General features: G+C 43.9%; 1 protein-coding gene across 3 annotated transcripts in view; it reads right to left on the bottom strand.

The window, feature by feature from the left end:
* tmem135 (transmembrane protein 135) overlaps positions 1-21,598 on the bottom strand; it is a 302,235-nt gene that overhangs the window by 221,549 nt on the left and 59,088 nt on the right. For 2 of the 3 annotated variants that reach the window (XM_078402681.1, XM_078402680.1), the window contains exon 4: positions 11,175-11,208. In XM_078402681.1, coding sequence (XP_078258807.1) covers positions 11,175-11,208 — 34 coding nt within the window. Of the gene's footprint in view, positions 1-11,174; positions 11,209-20,615; positions 20,725-21,598 lie in introns of those variants that run through there. The other variant, XM_078402682.1, reaches the window with a different exon arrangement.

The raw sequence follows: 21,598 nt of genomic DNA, 5'->3' as shown, positions 1-21,598 counted from the left end.
AAATAAACTACTATGTCCCGAGAATTGGATCATAATATGCAGTTCTGATGCATTATTTCAAATGTCCCAGCAAACGTTTCCATCATGAAGTCATCACAGTGCTACAACAAACTGAATGTTACACTATATTTCTTCAGAACAGCTGGTGACAGTTTCACAATGTTAAAGAGAGAGAGCAGGAAATTTTGGCTATGAGTAAATTAGTAACGTTAATATGTCTGAAGAGTCGTGTTTCACTTTAATTTTCCAATGTGCAATTATGTTTTAATTCCCCTTCCTGCTTGTCAGTAACAGATAGAGTGAAACTTTTGTTCTTTCCTCAATGGATTATTTCCAACCATCAACCTATTCGATAAAGCATTTCACAAAAAAGAATTTTTGGAATGAAGGATCAACCACTGATTGATAAATACATCTCTTGATGCTCCTGATCTAGAATAAACCATTCTGACCAAGCTTTGTGACCAGCTACTTTGAGAGCAACATTCATAGTAAATTAGTCAAACGTCACCTTACAGCCCACTCTAACTTTCTAACTTGTGCAGAAATAAATTGAATCCTCAGCTATTAGGAAAGGGTTTTGGGATGGTGGGGGGTTTGGATAGTACTGCATTGTGATGGGAGGTGAAAATAAATGTTGCTCAGGTGCCTTACATGGGCAGATTTTAATCGCTGGAATAAATTATGTGGATCTAGATTTAGCTGCCACAAAATACAAATTTATCACACCAGCGTTTTAAAAAGAGGAGAAAGCTCATTAGCCACAAAAGAAACAGCCAGGTCCGAGAGTTAAAGTCTCACACAGTACTGAAGCAGACCCCTGTGAAATTTCACATCATAGATCAAATATAAGCAACTGTCTCAGCTAAATGATTCCAAATGTGCAGCATAAGGTTCAAGGAAAAAACATAATTCTTAGCATTTCAACATCTCATTATTCCATTGTCCCTCGAGTACCAAGTTATATATTAAAAGATAATGACCAAAAATTGCGGTCAAGATAACCACGTGGTTAGTACAGCTCACCATTATTTTAAGTGCAAATACCACAGCAATTCAGACAAATGATACTGGCACAGTTAAACACTGATACCTAATGATTCCAGTCAAAGTCAGGCCACTCACTCCACTGTTAACTTTGCAAAAAAGCTTTCTCGCTGACTGGTTTTCCAGTGAAAATACACTGTGCCCACGAATTTTCAACACTTCAATGATCCAATGATACTTTATTGTCACATGTACCTAGATACAGTGAAATGCTTTGTTTTGCGTACCTGGTAAAATCATACAGAAAAATCTCACCTAAGCAAATATCGCCATGATACTGACACAATGTTACAAAAGTTCACCGAACAGTCCTATCTTCTGCCTACCGCCGCACATAGCATCAGACGGCCCCCCATGGGGTCCCTCTTCGTTATCGACAGCCCCGACGGGTCCCCCTTCGTTCTCGGCGAGCCCCCGCTGGGTCCCGCTTTTTGTTCTCAGCTGCTCCCTGCTGGGACCCCCTTTGTTTTCGGTGGCCACCTGTCGAGTTCCCCTTCATTCTCTACAGCTCCCTGCCAGGTAGCTCTTGGCGGGGCATGTCCCCCTTTCTCACGGCGGTCCCCCTAAGCTCTCAACCAATGTTCAAGAGGTGTCCATCACTGACACTATGGATCAAATTTACATCACTACAAGATGCTGTTTAAAGGGATTTCAGTATCTCGAATCCCCTTCTATGAAATAGAATGTGTTAATTACTATAATTCACCCGCTTAGGCAAGAATGAAATCTCATTCCTCTAGTTTTTATTGAAGATTTTGATGATAGCTTTACATGTCGTCTCCCTTTTCCACTCCAAAAATCCTGCCTTCCATTTTCTTGCTACTTTTCTTTCTTTATCCTATTTGATTTTGATCTGGATTTGTGGTTAGCAATGAAGCATCAACAGTTGGCCCCAAATACAAAGAAAGATGCCCATAAGAACTTTGTGACATCTATGGTGAGCACTTCATTTTTTCTAATGTTAATTACCAATAAGGTCAGCTTAACTGGATCCCTGGTGTATAATAGATGAAATGGCTTCAAAATTACTGAGCAGTCTTTCACATTGAAATATTACCATAAAACAAACCAAATATGAGAAACCACACTTTCAGCCAACATTAAATATCTTACCAAGCACAGAATAAAGATAGAAACATATGTTTCTACTTTATTTGACATTAAAAAATATTAAAAGCCATATTATTTTGAAATATTTATCTGTCTGCTGCTTGCAAAATGTCACCACAGTAAGGCGCCATGTTTTCAGAGAGTTGCAGATGCTATTACAAGGATCTCCCCACCATCTATCGGGGAGCGCTGCCTCAAAAAGGTAGCTAATAGCATGAAAGCCCACACCACCCTGGCCATCTCTCAATTTCACAATTCCACAATCAGGAAGAAGGTCCAGGAGCCTGAAAACAGTGATCATCATGTTCACGAAAAGCTTCTTTCAAACAAACAACTATCAGGCTCTTGAACGCTACACCACAGCACCAAGCTCACCACTTCACTATAAACTATGGACTGCCTCTGGTTGCACTAAGGATTTTAGGGGAGTTTTTTTTGCATTAGTGTTGGGGTTATGTATTCATTGACTTTTTGATCATTGTGAATTATCTGTGCGCCTTCAGTTTACAGTCCTGTTATGCTGCTACAGGTAAGAATTTAATTGTTCCATTGTTGGTACATATGACTATTAAACACTCTCAAAGCATCTGAAGGAATTACAATCTCCATGCAGAAAATGTAATTTTAGGGCTTTTTTGGGGCCACAGAGTTAGCAAAACTACAACAGTGGTTTACTGTGCCATACAAAACATATGTAGTTCTCATACTCTAAGATTTCTCAGAATTTTGTAAGAGTGATGCATAATGTGCCTATTTTTTCCCTTGTACTCTAGAGGAATGCAAAATAGCAAGGCCAATAAAGGAGAGCAGAATCACTGCCTAAAAAAATGGTAATTGCCACATTAAACAATGTATGTACAGTAATTCCCAAATTTCACAGGATCCCATTAAGCTGACCATAATAGTAATCAAATTTCATATTATAATGATGGCAAACTGAAAGATCCACCTTTATTGCCCAAAATGAAAAGACTCGGCCAGATGGTCATAGCTTTACGGTAACATGCGCAAAGATTAAAGGAGACTAGACGACCTGTTGGGTTCCCGTTGTGACAGCGTTTGATGAAAAAAAAGCACACAATTTTAATATTATTGAGTAGTCAAACTTTAACTTGAAGAAAATTTGAGCATTTACCTCGGCTGTCATTGTTCAACGAAGCACACTTTCAATGACAACATTGAACACGGAAATATTAGATCAAAATGGCGATGTTTATTTTATGGGGTATGTGTCCAAAATACAGCCAAAACGGTACACGATGGCGCAACAATTTGAACGAAACTTGATACTGCACATCGCAGGCGAATGGTGAGTAAGGTGCCTCTGAAATTGTTGCGCTATCGTGTACCATTTTGGCTGTATTTCGGGAGCATATATATTATATATATATACAAGATGAGATTTATAGTTTGTTTTATTTATATATACATGTGGCAGCTCCCAAGGGTCGGGCCATACTACTACCGACCCCTCGGCACGGGAATGGACTAGTCCAGGGGGGCGGTCCGGTACCATGTATATAAGGACAAGGTTTTGGGCGCGAAGCCATTCCGGCAGACTCGACCCGTCTGATAACCGAGGTATAATAAAACATAATGCCCCCGAAATACCTGGCTCCTTGCCTTTATTTCGGGCCTCTATCGACGCGCCAGGCATCGACGCGGTAGGCATCAAGCTCCCGACCTTCTGGACCACCCGGGCTCGCGTTTGGTTTTACCAAGCGGAGGCCCAGTTCCAGCTGCGGGGCAACACAACGGATGACACCCGTTTTTTCCACCTGGTGGGAGCCCTTGACCAGGACACGGACACGGCCGAAGAGGTAACGGAGTTCCTCCAGGACCCCCCGGCCCATGATAAATATGAAGCCCTTAAGGAGCTGCTGCTCCAAACCTATGGGCTAACCCGAATGGAGCGGGCCGAAAGGCTCCTCCACATGACAGGCCTCGGTGACCGGCGCCCATCTAGCCTCCTGAAGGAGATGGTCGCGCTGCTCGACGGGCACAGACCGTGCCTGATGTTTGAATACACCTACCTGCACCTGCTGCCGGCCGACATTCGCCTGCAGCTCACCGATGCCTCCTTTGCAGACACCCAGGCGCTGTGGGCGGCGCGCCGTGATGACGTCAGCGTGCTAAACGTCACTCGAGAAGCGCCCGATTTTCTCCGGTCGGGCGGGGGAGCTGTGGAAGGAGTGACAGCTACGCCCCGGAGGCCTGCGAGATCGCCCCCGGTGGCCATTGCGGTTCCTGCACCCGCACATGCACCTGCAATCCCCCACCAGCAGGCTCCAGCCAGCACCAGCAGGAGGCACTGGTGTTATTACCACCAGCGCTGGGGTGCTGCAGCCCGACAATGCCGCCAGCCGTGCACGTTCCCGGGAAACGCCGGGGCCGGCTGCCAATAGTTCCCGTGGCGGCCGGCCAGATTCACCGCCTCTTCGCCTGGGATCGGCGCTCCGGGGGCCGCTTCCTCGTGGATACCGGGGCGGAGCTGAGCGTCCTGCCCCCTTCGCTGCTGGACATTCGTTCTGAGAGGCGGGGGCCCATCCTCACCGCTGCAAACGGGAGCCACATTCGGACTTATGGCGTCCGCATGGTCCACATCGTTTTCGGCGCCAGCCATTTCACGTGGCAGTTTACAATCGCCGACGTCTCCCAGCCGTTGCTCGGGGCTGACTTTCTGCGGGCTCATTCTCTCCTGGTGGACGTCAGGCAGCAGCGCTTGGTCCACTCCGCCACGATGGAGCCCATTGCGCTGCGGCTGAATGAGCCCGTTGTACGCCCGCTGTCGTCCGTGGACTCCCATTTCGCTCGGGTTCTGGCGGAGTTTCCAGACATTATGGCCCCGCAATTCCGGTCGTCGACCCCCAAGCACGGGGTGTTCCATTACATAGTAACTACCGGCCCACCCCTCCACGCACGAGCACGCCGACTGCCGCCTGAAAAGCTACGCCTGGCACGACAGGAGTTCCGCACGATGGAGTCCTTGGGGATCGTCCGCCCTTCCAACAGCCCATGGGCATCCCCACTCCACATGGTCCCCAAGGCAAACGGGGGCTGGAGACCTTGCGGGGATTATCGGCAGCTGAACGTCGCTACCGCCGAGGACCGATACCCCGTGCCCCACATCCAGGACTTCAACGCCCATTTGGCCGGGGCCACGATATTCTCGAAGGTGGATCTGGTGCGAGGCTACAACCAGATCCCGGTCCACCCGGAAGATGTGCCCAAGACGGCAATCATCTACGAGTTCGTACGGATGCCGTTCGGCCTCTAGAACGCCGCGCAGTCATTTCAGCGGTTAATGAACGGCGTGTGTCGCGGGCTGGATTTCCTGTTCATCTCCCTTGACGACATGTTGGTAGCCAGCCGCTCGCGGCAGGAGCACTGTGCCCACCTCCGGCAGCTCTTTCAGCGGCTCAGCGAGCACGGGTTGGCTATAAACCTCGCCAAGGTTTGGCGTGGCCACAATTGACTTTCTCGGCCACCGTGTGTCTTCACAAGGCGCGGTTCCCCTGCCGGACAGAGTAGACGCCATCCGCCGGTTTCCCCGTCCGTCCTCGGTGCGTGGCCTGCAGGAGTTCGTCGGCATGGTGGCCTTTTATCACCGGTTCCTGCCATCCGCGGCCCACATCATGCGGCCGCTATACGAGCTGCTGGCGGGCAAGCGTAAGAATGTCGTGTGGACCGACGAGGCGGTAACAGCCTTTGACGGCGCGAAGGAGGCCCTGGCTCGGGCTGTGCTGCTGGTTCACCCACGGGAGGATGCCCCGACAGCCCTTACGGTGGACGCCTCAGAGTTGGCGGTTGGTGCCGTACTGGAGCAACTGACGGACGGGGGTTGGCGCCCCCTGGCCTTCTTCAGCCGGCACCTCAACAACGCCCAGAGGAAGTACAGCGCCTTCGACCGCAAACTCCTCGCCCTGTACCTGGCCGTTCGTCACTTCCGCTATTTTCTGGAGGGCCGCCCGTTCACCACTTACACGGACCACAAGCCGCTCGCGTTCGCCCTGGTAAAGGTCTCCGACCCATGGTCCGCCCGACAGCAGCGCCAGTTGGCCTACATCTCGGAATTCACCACCTCCATCCGCTTCATCGAGGGGAAGGAAAACCGGGTGGCCGACGCGTTGTCTCGCCCCGCCATCAATGCCGTTTTAGAAGTGGCACCCGGCATTGATTATTCTGCCCTGGCGGAGGCCCAGCTAACGGACGGGGAGATGCCCGCCTACTGGACTGCCATCTCTGGCCTCCGCCTTGAGGATGTTCCCCTCGGCCCCGGAGCAGCGACGATACTATGCGATGTGTCGGCAGGTCAGCCGCGCCCCATCGTCCCAGCCGCGTGGCGCAGGAGGGTGTTCGACGTGGTCCACGGGATGGCTCACCCATCCATCCGGGCGACGACCGCACTGGTAGCTGCGCGGTTCATGTGGCATGGTCTGCGCAAGCAGGTTGGCCACTGGGCCCGCACCTGCATTCCGTGCCAGACGGCAAAGATTCAACGCCACGTCCGGGCGCCACTCCAAGGGATCGGTCTACCCTGCCGACGTTTCGACCACCTGCACGTGGACATTGTGGGCCCGCTCCCGCCGTCCCGGGGCATCACCCACCTCCTCACGGTGGTGGACCGCTTCACGCGGTGGCCGGAGGCCATACCACTGGCCGATACATCTACAGCCGCATGCGCTCGTGCGTTGGCCGCGCACTGGATTGCTCGCTTTGGGGTGTCGGTGGTCATTTCTTCGGACCGGGGGCCACAGTTCACCTCCGAGCTGTGGTTGGCCATGGCCCACCTGTTGGGCGTGCGGCTGCACCACACCACGGCCTATCACCCGCAGGCAAACGGCCTGGTGGAGAGGTTCAACCGGCAGCTGAAGACAGCGCTGAAGGCGCGACTCTCCGGCCCCGACTGGATGCACGAGCTACCATGGGTCTTGCTGGGCATCCGGACTGCGCCCAAGGAAGACCTGGCTTCATCCTCAGCGGAGCTCGTATACGGGTCCCCGCTCACGGTGCCCGGGGAGTTCGTGCCCTCGTTGCCGGGGCGAGAGGAACCGCCCTCATCCACCCTACAGCGCCTCCGAGAGCGAGTTGGCAAGCTCGCACCCGTGCCGACGTCCCGCCATGGGACATTCCGCCCTTACGTGCCATCGGCCCTCCGGGACTGCGCTTTTGTGTTCCTGCGCCGTGACGCCCACCGGACGCCACTCCAGAGGCCGTATGAGGGCCCGTACCGGGTGCTGGAGCATGGACAGACAACCTTTGTCTTGGACATGGGGGGCCGGCCGGAGGCCGTGTCAATTGACCGCCTGAATTGACCGCCTGTGCTCTCACCGTAAAGCCAAAACAGAGCTCTCCTGGTCTTTACCTTCACCTCACCAGCCTCTGCATTCAATAAGTCATCCGTCACAATTTCTGCAGGTTACAAGAAGATACTAGTAAAAGACATGCTCCACTCCCATTCCCTTTTCAACATTCTTCAAGATTCATTCGCTTTACAACTCCCAAGTCCACTCTCCTGCCCCCCACTAACCACTTCCCCATGCCTTGCACTTCCCCTGCAACCACAGAAGAGGCAACACCTGTATGTCATCTTTTTCCTGCCTACCATCCAGAGAACCAAATAGTATTTCTAGTTGAAGCAGGAATTCATTTACACTTCTTCCAATCTCGTGTACTGCATCACATGTTCATAACGTGGTCTCTGCAAGGATCATTTTGCAAAGCACTCAAATTTAATGCATAGGGGAGACCATCATCTTCCACATGTCTGCCACTTTAATTCCACACCTTGCTTTGACATGCCTGTGGTATCTTGTACTGGAGATCCAAGGCAACCTCGAGAAAAAAAACTCCGCAATCTTCGAAAAAATAATGAATATTTCATCTCTTGGTAACTTACTCCTCCTTTCTGTAATAAAACTTGCCAATTCTCACTGACTTGATTTTGGCTCAGTTTTTCTCTATCTATGAATAATAGTCTGGCCCGCTGGGCATGTCCCATTGTGTTGCCATAAGCACCAGAGATAAAGAAGTATAATCTGACTCTAATCTAACTATAACATTATCCCATTCGGTCGCATTCTACCATAAATATTCCCATTGTTCTACCCATTCCACCCTATATTTATTCTCTGCCACTGAAAACTAACTAGTTTTCTCCCATTCCCAGATCTGACTAAAGGTCATGGGCAATGTTTCTTTTTCTGTTTCTGTTTCCATAGATGGTGCATGATTGCCGAGTGTTTTTATTGGAAGAAGTGCAAATGAATTCATGCTTCATATTTCTAGCTTCAGTAGGGTTTTATTTCATTGTCATTTACAATGGAAACAAATTGTTGGCTTTTTAAAGCACTTACGATCGTACTTGAAAACCAAATATGCATGCCTGTATGCTTCACGTTACTAAAAAGGATCTCAAGTTTGAAATAAAACAATTCAAACTTATTTAGCTAACTTGGCTTGTTACCATTTCTAAAGAATTAGTAATACAGACGGCTGTGCACCAAAAATCTATAGGGAACCCATTTGTAACTATTTCTGTTTCATTTACCAAACCAGAAGAGGTTCTTCTGCAAATGTTTATATCATATATTAATTACTCAAGAAAGAAAGCAAAGAATAATCAGATTTTGCAAATGAATATTTGTATCCATGGAGTTTATAAACAACCAGAAGTCATATGGTCAACAGAGTATATACCATTAAATAACTAAGTTATCCATCCACTAGCACCTTTTTATTAGTCAACACATACACCTTGATCAATTTGTGCAACTTCACAGCGACATGCAATTTGCTATTTGCTTGAGTCAAAGCTGCTATCGTTCATAAGAGCATACAAGCAGAAAAAGGCCTTCAGCATTTTGATTCCATTCCACAAATCATTTAGATTACAGCTGATTAGTATTTTAACTCCAGATGATTGCCTTGTTGCATAATACTTTATACATCTGTCCAACAAAAAAACAGTATTGAAAGTTTCAATTGACCTGTAATCTCAACATTTTTTTGGAGGAAGGAGTATGCAAAAATGTGCTTTCTTACATCAGCTTTAAAAGGCCTAAACACTGATATCAACCCCACTAAAAGATCCTGTAAAAAGAGGAGTCTGCAAGGGAAGGGGTTCCTTCTGTAAGTTTAATATCAACACATTTGATGATTTTAAATCACTCAATTAGATCACTTCACTGTCACCTATATTAGAAGGGAGTAAAAGCTCGCGAGTGTGGTCTGTCCTCAGTTTAGGCCTTTCAACTCAAATGAAAATGCACAGCACTTTTATTTTCTATATATCCTTCCTCAGAAGTAATAACTCGAACTTAACACAGTACTCTAAATGGAACTCAACCAATCTACAATTAATAGGAAAAATTCAAAGTCTAACTGCATCCGTGGAAAAAGCAATGTTTCAGGCCCATAATCCTTCATCAGTACTGAAGGAGTTCTAACAAAGGATCGCAGACCCACAACATTGACCGTTTCTGTTTCCACAGATGCTGCCTTGCTTACCGAGTTCTTCCAGCACTTTCTGTTTTTGTTTGGATTTTCAGCATCTGCAGTTTTTTTAAATCAACATAACTTCAAATGTTTTGTATTCTTGCCCTTTAGCAGTCAAGGCTTTCAGAATTATATTTGCTGACTAGCTTTCTGTGATTTCTGCAATTGGACCCTCTAAAATTATTCAGTCTATCCTCAGTTCTTGGCTTCTCATCATTTAGAAAGCATCTTTCATCAGTTCAAAGTGGATGGAAATATTATCCCATGTTGTTCAGTTCTGCATTCAGACGTTACTTGAATAACGAATAACGAGTGCTCTCTTGCACTTCATAATTCGCTTCTCGTGAAAGTGAATCATTACACAGAGTACTAAAAATACCATATTAGTGAAAGCAATAAAATTTGCCTGCAGATTTCTTGTTAACACACTCACTAAAACAAAGAAAAATGAACTTCAGTTGGTGGAATTAGAATCATTAAAATACAGCAGTTTAAGCTGACCTGTTTATTGAAATATACCCTATGCTCCATTTTATTAAAAACAATAATCTATTACCACAAGTAAATTAAATGGCTTTAAGATTAAACTATTTTAATTGGTTATTTAAAACATTCCCTTCCTGGCGTTGACTCATGCTGTGGTATTATTACTTGGTTGTTGGCAGTTCTCCAATATTTCTGTACGTAAGCCTAAGGTGAGAAGGTGTTGGCAGAATTTTGACTACAGAGGTAAAGTCCAAACTGTCCTCATTCAATATCATTATGTGTGCACTTCCAGTAGAAGTCAGCGGTAAGAGTGATTGGAAACAGCAGCACTGGCTTGTTTTTTTCTCCCTCAGCCCAGAAGTACAGAGACCAATTATAGTAATCACACCACTGCTCTGCCAGTAGTTAGTTAACAAAACACGAATCAAGGATCACACATGGCACTTTAATTTGAACGGTGGTGTAGTCCATTTGAGGAGCAAAAGAAATATAGGTTTCCGCATCTATTAATAATCGGTTATTCATTAAAATGTGCCATAACAAGTTTGCATACTTACTGCAAATTACAATCCATGTACTGGCCCTCAAGATGCAGGTTGTATGAGCCAAATAACCCAAGTTACATTAAACCATGGAGGCAAATCATCCTTAAGGAGAAGAGCTTCATTTTCCTTTGTGACATAACTCATTAATAAGTTTAAATATGCAAAACTCAAATAATATAGAAATCCTTTATTAAATCGTGTATAGCACATGCATTTCTTAAAATGTCCACGTTTTCACACGAACTGCAACTTAACATGTACCTTTTGTCCCCATTATCAAATTCTTTCTAATACAGGAAAGCAGTGAACATTGTGTCTAGGATAACCAGTTAAACTGTTCCAAACTAGGTCGACAATTATCGATAAAATTAAATCGGAAACAAATGCAACAAAATTTCATCTTGCAAACTTATGACAACACTAAACGAGTTTATGACGGCAAACGCCAATTGAGCAAAGCAGAATTTTCCAGAATAAGAAATTACTTACCAAGTTTGCCATATAAATTGTCAAGAGGCCTCTCCTGTAAACCAATAAAAGACTGTTAATGAGGCACTCAAATTCCAGATGTTTAATAAATATCCCTATACAATATTTCATTGCAATGGACAAGTGCATTCGAACCAGAAAGATTAATAGCTTTAGGATCTTTACAAATGTATTTCATTTGAATTTAAAAGTGAAATGAGAACAAGCTTGTAAAGTGAACCGCATCAGTTCAGGGCGATAAAGCTGATGAGAAGCTTTCAAGAAAAAGAGGAAAACACAATCCAAGTATCAGTCACTCAGATCCCTCGATAAACTTTCCAATGAAGAAATGCACAGCAATACCTAGGACGGCATGATGGCACAGCGGTAGAGTTGCTGCCTTACAGCGCTTGTCGCGCCAGAGACCCAGGTTCGATCCCGACTACGGGTGCTGTCTGTAGGAGTTTGTACATTCTCCCTGTGACCATATGGATTTTCTCAGAGATCTTCGGTTTCCTCCCACATTCCAAAGACTACAGATTTGTAGGTTAAGTTAATTGGCTTGCTGTAAATTGTCCCTAGAGCGTGTAGGATAGTGTTAATGTGCGGGGATTGTTGGTCGGTGTGGACTCGGTGTGCCGAACAGCCTGTTTCTGCACTGTATCACTGAACTAAACTAAACCTGAAACAAAGTCAACATACTCCAAGGTGCAGAGCACATATTAAAATCTAATAATCTTCATCCTCTTCCAATGACTGTAAATTTTGTGAACTACACTATCTCACCATCAGGAATGCTCTTAAATTCAGTCATTGAAAAGTCTGCATGTGGTAAGATGCAATTGGCCCTTACTCAATTTGGAAAATTTCAAATCTCCATTTGCACTCTTAAGTTACAATGGCATTCCAACGTCAACAAACATAGCTCGGAGTATGCATGCACAGCACTACATTTTTCTATTTTTACAAGAATTCAAATCCAAACATTGCAACTATGAGATATAAGGTGACAGCGCAAAAGGTGACTGTAATATGTCAGGGGTACAAGTCTACGTACCTTTGGCTTATTCAAACAATTCCAGAGTTGCAAGGTCATTTGATACCCTGCTGTTAAGTCAGACAGAATCAACAAAATTTCACTTCTCTCCTGTAAATTTTAGTTTCCTATATGAGCATTGAAAACTAACAGGACATTTCATATAAAGGATGCTGAATTGATCAAATGTCCATAAATTCTTGCTTTGCCTGGTTGGTAACTTTACCTCAACACAAAGGGACCTTAAATGGGGGGCCACCATTGACTCCACAATAAAAAAGGCCCAACAGAGGATGTACGTCCTGCGGCAACTGAGGAAACATAATCTGCCACAGGCAATGATGGTCCAATTCTATACTGCTATCATTGAGTCCGTCCTCACCTTCTCCAACATGGTCTGATTTGGCTCAGCCACCAAGCATGACATCCGGAGGCTGCAACGGATCGTTCGCACAGCTGAGAAGGTTGTTGGCTGCAACTTTCCCCCCCCATTGAGGAACTGTACACTGCAAGGGCCAGGAAGCGAGCAGGCAAGATCATCTCTGACCCCCCTCACCCTGGCCACAAACTCTTTGTAGCACTTCTCTCTGGAAGGCGATTCCGGACTGTCAAGCCACAGCCAGGCATAAAAACAGCTTTTTTCCACGAGTGATAGTTCTACTCAATAACCAAACATTGTAGTCTCTTTTTTGCTTTGGTTTATTTTCACCTACATGTTTAGACCGTAATGGTGTATCCTTATTGTTTTGGTATGTTTATGCTTTATTCTTAATTGTTAATGTTTGTGTTGGCATTTGTGAGCGGAGCACCAAGGCACATTCCTTGTATATGTATACTTGGCCAATAAATTATTCATTCATTCATTCATTCACTCATCTGTCAGCAATTCCCTTTCAAAGTCATTTTTATTTTAAAAAGACCTGAGCATTCCAAGTTATCTACCCAAAAATTGTTTCTGAATGTATACCGACTTTCTCATGGAATTTAGAGTGTGGGCGTACAGGGCTGTAATCCTGAATTGATTTTGATAGAAGATCGACACTAAATGCTGGAGTAACTCAGGGGGACAGGCAGAATCTCTGGAGAGAAGGAATGGGTGATATTTCGGGTCAAGACCCTTCTGCAGACATTTCTTCAGACATTTCAGGCTATGATTTTGATAGTTACACCTATTCAGCAACTGGAAAACCCTCTTCATCTTTTAGATTTTGAGAGGGTAATTTTCAAAGAAATGTAAAGATCTCTCTACATTTACAAAAAGTGAATAGTAATGCTCATGATTTTTAGAGGATAATGAGCAATTGAGCCATATTCTTATGGTCGCAGAGAAACAGTTATTGTACACTGTACTGAAGACTGCCCATTCCTGGACTAAAGGTAACTACGACACCAATGGCGTTTGTAATACCATCAGGACTTATAACTCCTGCAATTGTAGAAAAAATAATTCAACAAATAAATAAGTGAACAATTCCAAATTCCTTTGAAGTGCAGCAGCTCTGACTAAAAAGTCTATTAGAGCACCATATTGTAATGAAGCATATGGATAGTCCACTTAGAAAATATATTGCTGAACTATATTCACTAAATAATTTCTCAAGTATACAGAATAAATTCTCAGCTATGACATCAAGATCACAAGAAACAGGAGTAGGCGTAAGCCACAAAAATAATTGACAAGATTATCATGGATCATCTACTTTGAAATGTGACAGATTTGCTCAACAAGATCCCTATGAATGATTCAGCAAATTGTTTGTGATGCTGGTTTAACACACTTGAAGCTAAAAGCTTTTGTCACAAAATACCCAATCCAAATCAACCTTTTCTAATCAGCAGACAGCTCTACGCAATAAAACAAACAGCACACTATTTCATCAAGAAAATCACTAGCAATAAATAATAAATTGAACTGCAAATTGGACGCCCAATCACATAATTTCTTGTAAATTTCAGTTGCATAAAATATTGCAAAAGATTAGAATTGTGATATAAACAAAAATGGCAGCAAGCAGTCTCAGTAAGATAACACAAGTGGAGAGAGAACATTAATATTTCAAATAAATCACCTTCCATCAGAACTAGAAAAAGTTGAAACAGACATGTTTTAAGGTGCAGATAAAGGGTGGGAGGGTAAAGAGAACTACAGTTAGGAAGATATGGGAGAGTTGGAAGATATGAACTGGAAGGTAGAGACTGAATGATAAAAGGTGCATTTGTGTGTGGGACAAAGAAATAATTATAAGACTAAAAGCAAAAGCTGGGTCTCAATGAAACACAGAAGGCAGAGAAAAAATATCTGGAATTAAACTCAAATGTTGAGTCCAGAATGTAATGTTCTTCATTAGATAGGTGCTAAGAGAGGTACTATTCCTCAAGCCTAAACTGAGTTTTATTGGAGGCTTGATGAATAGGTCAAAAGAAGTATAATGGTGCTAAATGGTATTCAACATGCTTTTATGTATCACTGGCTTTCAATTTACTTGCACAAGCTACTCATGCAAAACAGAACCTCACAAGGAACACAAATCCTATAATCCACAGCAGAATTTACATTGTTAGATGCAACCTGCATTCAATGACCGAGAATCCCAAATGCAAGTATTTGTGGATATGTAGTGTTTAGGTTTGTTATTGTCATGTGTACAGAGGTATAATGAAAAGCTTTGCCTTGCATGTCATCCAATTAAATCAGATAATACTATACATAAATATAATCAAGCCAAACTCAAATGCAATTGGTAGAACAAAAGGGAAAGATACATTGTGCAGAATATAATTCTCAGCATTATAGCCAACAGGTATGGAGACAACATCCAGTGTCTATAATGAGATTGAGGATAATCGACTGTACACTAACTTATGGAAGGAACATTCAGAAGCTTAATAACAGAGGGAGAGATGCCATTTCTGAGTGGAGGGTGCTTTCAAGCTTCTGAATCTTCTCCTCAACGGGAACAGGGAGAAGGAATGACTGGGTGGGAATGATCTTTAATTATGTTGGTTGCTTTCTCGAGGCAGCAAAAAGTGTAATTGGAGTCAATGGCGAGAAGTCTGGTTTGGAAAATGGACTAAGCCACATCCACAACTGTCTGCAATCTTAGGCAGAGCTGTTTCCAAACCAGGCTACGATGCAACATAAAAGAATGCTTTCTATTGTACATCTGTGAAAGTTTGTGAGAATCATTGGAGACATGCTGAATTTATTTATTTTCCTGAGGAAGTAGAGGTGTTATGTACCTTCTTGACTGTCGCTTCAATGGGGTTGGTCCACAACAGATCGTTCAAAATACGCAATCCCAGCTGAAGCTCACACAACCATTTCCACTTCGGCATCGTTGATGCTGTTTAGGGAATGTACTCCACCATGCTTCCTGAAGTCATTAATTAGTTCCTTCATCTTGCTGACCTTGAGAGGTTGTTGTCCTGACACCATGTTACTAAGTTCTCCATCTCCTTCCTGTACACCGTCCTGTCATTGCTTTGTGATTCATCCCACCACCGTAGTGTGTGTTATCCACAAACTTGTAGACGGAGTTGGAGCTGAATTTAGCCGCACAGTTGTGAGTATATGGGGAGTATAGTAGGTGACTAAGAATGCATCATTGTGGGGCACTGGTGTTGAGAATTATTGTGGCGGAGGTGTTGTCACCTATCCTCACTGATCGTGTTCCGTGGGTCAGGAAGCCGAGGATCCAGTGGCAAAATAGGAGACTGTCGTGGGTGTCCTTGTTGTCTAAGTATTTCAAAGACGGGTTTAGGGCGAGGGAGATGGTATCTGCAACGGTCGGCAAACCGCTGTAGATTAAGACTGTCGGGGAGGCAGCATTTAATGTACACCATCACCGGATTATCAGAGCACTATTATTTTGGAAGAACTACTGAACTACCAACAGTATTGAATATGAAACAAAATAAGTTTTAACGCAGCCTTTCATGAATCTAATAAGCTGCCAAATCCTTATCACATATATCTTAGGGTCATAAATGAAAATTATAATAAAGAAGAATAAATTAAACTAAATGTATCTAAACTGTAACTTGACCAACATAAGCAGAAAATGTTCCCTAAAGATTATTTTACAATATTAACTTTGGATTATGGAAGCTCTATGGTATTAGAGTGCTGTCCATGAACTTAACACCGCAACTGAAGTTTATTCTATAAAGGATTGACATGTCAAACAACAAATCCATTTACATCCCATTTCGAAGCAAACAGTCCTGTTCTTAAGGAATAACCTATTAAATGAATTGAAAAGAACACTTAAAAAACATTGTGTTCCATGACTTTTAAAGATCACCTAGTAAGGATCACATCCAAATGTAGCCTCCTGTAAATCTGCAAGACCAAGCTTAGATTCAGCGATCGTTTCGCCGAACTCTTGTGTTCAGTCCACCAAGGCCTGCAGGAACTCCCGGCTGTTAACTGGCAGCTCATTCTGTTTGGGTAGCTTACAACCCAATAGTATGAACATTGAATTCTCCAACTTTAGGTAACCTCGACAACCCCCACCCCCTCCCCTTTCTCACCCATTATCCCCCACCCCCGCACACTTTATTTTCTCTCCCCCTCTCACCTCCAGAGCCCAGGCTGACCTTGCACCTATCCTCCCCTCCCCTTCCACCTATATTTATAAACAATTAGCACGTCGTCAATCCTTTAGTTACAGCATTTGCAACTCTCAAATCCTTTTGTCTCACATCTTGTCCTTTGCCCAATCATCTGCCTGCCAAAAAAACCTCTCGCCTGTTTACCGATGGCCTGCCATGCTTTGTCCTTCCCTTCATCCCTGCAATCAGTCTCAAGAAGGGTTCCAACCCCAAAATGTCACCTATCCATGTTCTCCAGAGACGCTGCCTGATCCACTGAGGTTTACCAGTATTTTGTCTTTCATTGGTAAACAAGCATCCGCAGTTTCTTATTTCTACATCTGACAAACAGATTTTATTACCAAGTTGTAGCTAACAAAATTTTAATTTAAACTCACCAGACAAAATGATTGATCCTCACCCATTTGCCTTCCATTCAATAAGAAAACCAAGTAATTTGTAAAATAATGATTTGCATTAATAAGTTATAAGGTCATGTGATAGGAGCAGAATTAGTCCATTCGGCCCATCAAGTCTACTCTGCCATTCAATTGTGGCTGATCTATCTCTCCCCGCTAATCCCACTCTTCTGCCTTCTCCCCATAACCCCTGACACCTGTACAAATCAAGAATCTATCTATCTCTGTCTTAAAAAATATCCATTAACTTGGCATCCACAGCCTTCTGTGGCAAAGAATTCTACAGATTCACCACTCTCTGTTTTTTTTAAAAGTCAAAATGATGAAACGTAAATTATAATGATGCCCGCAATTCAAATCTCAGCACTAAGAAGTGTGTTACTTGAGCTCTGGTTGTCCTGAACAGTCACAATTTCTTTAGGAATTCTCAAAAAATGTTTTATTTACGATTTGTGACTTTTGGCAGGGCTTTTATTCGACTAAAAAAATATGCTTAGTTCTATTCAAACTCTCCTGATCTCCATTAATGATGACAAGGCACAGGGTAGATAGTAATGTGTGTTTGTTCACTTAAGGGAAAGGGAAGCGTGTGACAATGCATGTTAGTGTGTACATTACATGGGATAAAGCCACTTGTATAAAATTAAAGACAAATTAATTATATAGAAAGAATCGTAGATGCGGAGCATTTAGAACCAAAATTAAATCTACACAATGCAGATAACTGAGACAGAGGTATATACACAGTAGATATGAAGGATGATTACCTGTTGATGAGAAATGAGTGGTCACTCGTTTGAATATCACAAAACAGACTTAATCAAAGTAGCTACATTTGTCAACTTCAAATATCATGTCCTTGACACTTGTGGTACGTGCTTACGAACTTTTGCATCTTCTGCCCGATTGGAGAGGGGAGAAGAGGGAATGACCAGAGTACGAGTGGTCCTTAGTTATGCTGTCTGCTTTCCTGAGGCAGCCAAAGTAAAAGATTTAAGGATGTGCTCCTCCACCACCACCACCAAATTTGGGGAGCATTTGGCTCATGACCACTCAAAATGGAGAAGGATCTCTTAGCTCGCTGTCAGCAACCTGGGAGTTCATGCATCAGGGGCAGAAAGAACCCCACTGCAAGTGACAAATGACCCATTTGATTGCCCCTTCAGGTATCTCATCTGTGTCCTACAAGTGGGGAAGTCTACTAAGCTTCTATTGGCCCTATTAGCCACTGCTATTGGCCCTATTAGCCAATTCAGAACCCATGAAATTGCAAAAACGAGTCATTCTCGATCGGAAGGAAATATGGGGGTTGTAGGCTAATTGGCCTCTGCAAAATTGTCCCGAATATGTCGGGAGTGGAAATGGGGTAACATGGAATTAGTGTGAACAGGCGATGGTCAACATGAAATTGCTAGGCTGAAGGGCATGTTTCATGCTATCTCTCCAAACTAAACTTACCCCAAGGTGATGACTGGACGTAAATGGAAGAAATTAATTAACTAGGCAGCAAATTTTGATCGCCTCGCGTGACACTGGCTGTTACATCCATAGTTATCTTCTAAACTATACACTGCAGGGAAATTCTCCAAATTATTCAACTTTAACTATTGTTCTAACCAGCACAGGGAAGAAGGGAAGATTGTTGATCCATACAGGATTTAAATTAACGTGAGCAACATAATAAACAAATAGTATGAATATTATATTATGGAAATATATTATGTGTTTATGTTCCCTACTCTGCACTTTATGGTCATAGGTCTAGCCAGTGATCCCATGTGATTTTAACAAATAAAAGCTGTGGTAATCATTGCTAGCCCAATTAGACGTTATATAGTGAATAGTTTAACAGACACAGTTGGAACAAGGCATCTGTAGTATTTTAAAGTGCGTGCCAACTGCTAGCAGAGCAGAAACATGTCATAGCCCATTGCATGCAATGACCAAGATCAAATGTTTTTCAAATTTGAAGAGTATGAATCACGTAAAATCTTAAATAATACAAATACCTATTTCTGAATGAGGTTGAGCGTTTAAAGAATCGATTTGCAATCTAAACAGAAGAAATGTATTGAGAGCGTACGAAAGCATCAATAAAATATACAGAAATGCACAGAATTGGAGATATATTTTGAACTTTTATATTAAAATAAAATATTCTCTTTAATATTAAGCATGCTGTCCCCTAGGTGCTGAAGTCTTAAACTGCTTTAGACAAATCAGTATTCATTGCAGTGATTGTAATTATGTTCCTGTGAGTCCAACTTCAGAGATTGTACTTCTGAATGAACATGGTGACTGCTTTGGACAACCATCTTGTTAGTAAAATGTCTGGATGGGTTATGCCTCACACATCCTGCTTGTGTGTACTCTGGAGATGCATTCAAAAGAACAGTTTAAACAGACATACATGTGGAAATGCCTGCCCAGTTTGAATACCTCAATATTCAATGCATAAAGCCACCATGATAGAAACAAGGAACTGCAGATGCTGGTTTACAACAAAAAAAGTCCCTAAGTGCTGGAGTAACTCAGTGGGTCAGCAGCATCTCTGGTTAGGTGAGGTTTTGGGTCGAGACCCTTGTTCAGACATGTTCTCCAACATTCCTCCTCCTCAGATTCCCCCTGCCGGCCTTCTACCCTCTTCGGGCTTTTTTAGTTCCAACTGCCTGTGCGATGTCCACCGTCTTGACTTCCCCACTCCCGTTACCCACTCCAATCTCACCCTCTCTGAATGCACAGCCCTCTGCTCACTCAGCAACAATCCCAACATTGTTATTAAACCCGCCAACAAGGGAGGTGCCGTTGTAGTCTGACTTCTACTGTGCTGAGGCCAGATGCCAGCTCTGTGACACGTCCTCATAACTACCCCTTGACGATGACCATGACCTCACAGATGAACACCAGGCCATCATCTCCCAGAATGTTTCCAACCTCATCACCTCTGGCGATCTCCCCATCACAGTCTCCATCCTTATCTCACCCCAGCCCTGCACTGCCTGCTTCTATCTCATTCCCAAAGAAAGCCACAACTCTAAATCTATAGAAATACATCTACTTTTAAAAATAATTCAAAGATACAGTAATTTAATCCAAAATGCAAGAAACAAAAATCCTAAAATTCAAAAATCCAACTTTCATTTCTGTTCCTTCAGGGCTGTTGTAAATTATTCAAGGGTAAATATTAATTGGGAATTCTTTTGATGTGTGGCTTGAAATGACCTGGCACCCCAGTAGGGCCCTGAAGGCCACGCATTTGAAATTTAGGCTTCCTTTCCACCTGAATAAATATTTCTTGCATAAATTCCACAGTAATTCGCTATGAAAAACTCTATTGAATTTCTTCATGTTAGTTTCTCAGCGTTAGTCAGAAATTGAACTGGAATTCAAATCTTACTTGATACCATAGCTGACCTCAAGTTGAGCTTCAGACCACATGCTTGCTTCGTCATCAGGACAACTTCCTTCCTTCTCCTTTTCAGCCAACTCCCATCATTTTTGTTATTCACAATCGCCTGCATTCCTCCCTGTCACATACCTTCCTCATTGTTTTCTCCAAATCACCCCTTTCTCTGCAATGTGAACTTGTCTGATATAACTACCTTCACCACCTCCACCCTCACCATTCTGCCAAAAATCTTCCTGAGTATTTCCAGGATTTTAATTTACCTTACCCTTAGGCCCCCTCGGTCACGGCTGACCATGGGTGATGCATCCTAGTTGGCTAATTGCTCCACACCTCGGCTAGAGCAGCATTGTTTGTGGCTGAGGAGACTAATGCGGGAGTGACAGTCTCTGTCGCAAAGATCACATTTGTGTGTGGTCTCTGGTCTGTTGAAGTTGCTGCGCTCCTTTCTGCGTGCCCGCTTTTCTGCTGCTACATTCATCAGTTTCTCTTCCTCCGTTTAGAGATGTTGGTTCAGGGTACCTCTCCACCTCGTACGGTCAGCTGCAAGGCTCTCCCAGGACTCCACATCGATGTTGAGCGCCTTCAAATCTCTCTTGCAGCCATCCTTGTAACGTAGCTGGGGGCGGCCAATTGTTCTCCTCCCAGATGTTAGCTCTCCATAGAGGATGTCTTGTGGAATACGGCCATCCTCCATGCGGTGGACATGGCCCAGCCACTGCAGCCTGCGCTGCCTGAGTAGAGTGTACATACTCGGAAGGCCAGTGCGAGACAGAATCTCGGCATTGGACACTCTGTCTTGCCAGGATATACCCAGGATACGGCGGATGCTCTTAGGTGGAAGGTGTTGAGTCTTCTCTCCAGTCTGACATATGTAGTCCATGTCTCACTGCCGTGCAGCAGCGTGCTGTTGACACAGGCGTTGTAGACTGCTATCTTTGTCTTCACTGTCAGCTTTGGATTGGTCCACACTCGAGTTGTGAGGCGAGCG

The sequence above is a fragment of the Rhinoraja longicauda genome, chromosome 7 (genome assembly GCF_053455715.1).
Source record: "Rhinoraja longicauda isolate Sanriku21f chromosome 7, sRhiLon1.1, whole genome shotgun sequence".
Lineage (NCBI taxonomy): Eukaryota > Metazoa > Chordata > Chondrichthyes > Rajiformes > Arhynchobatidae > Rhinoraja > Rhinoraja longicauda.
The sequence above is the reverse complement of the archived record's forward strand: the minus strand, read 5'-3'. Positions and strand labels throughout refer to the sequence as shown.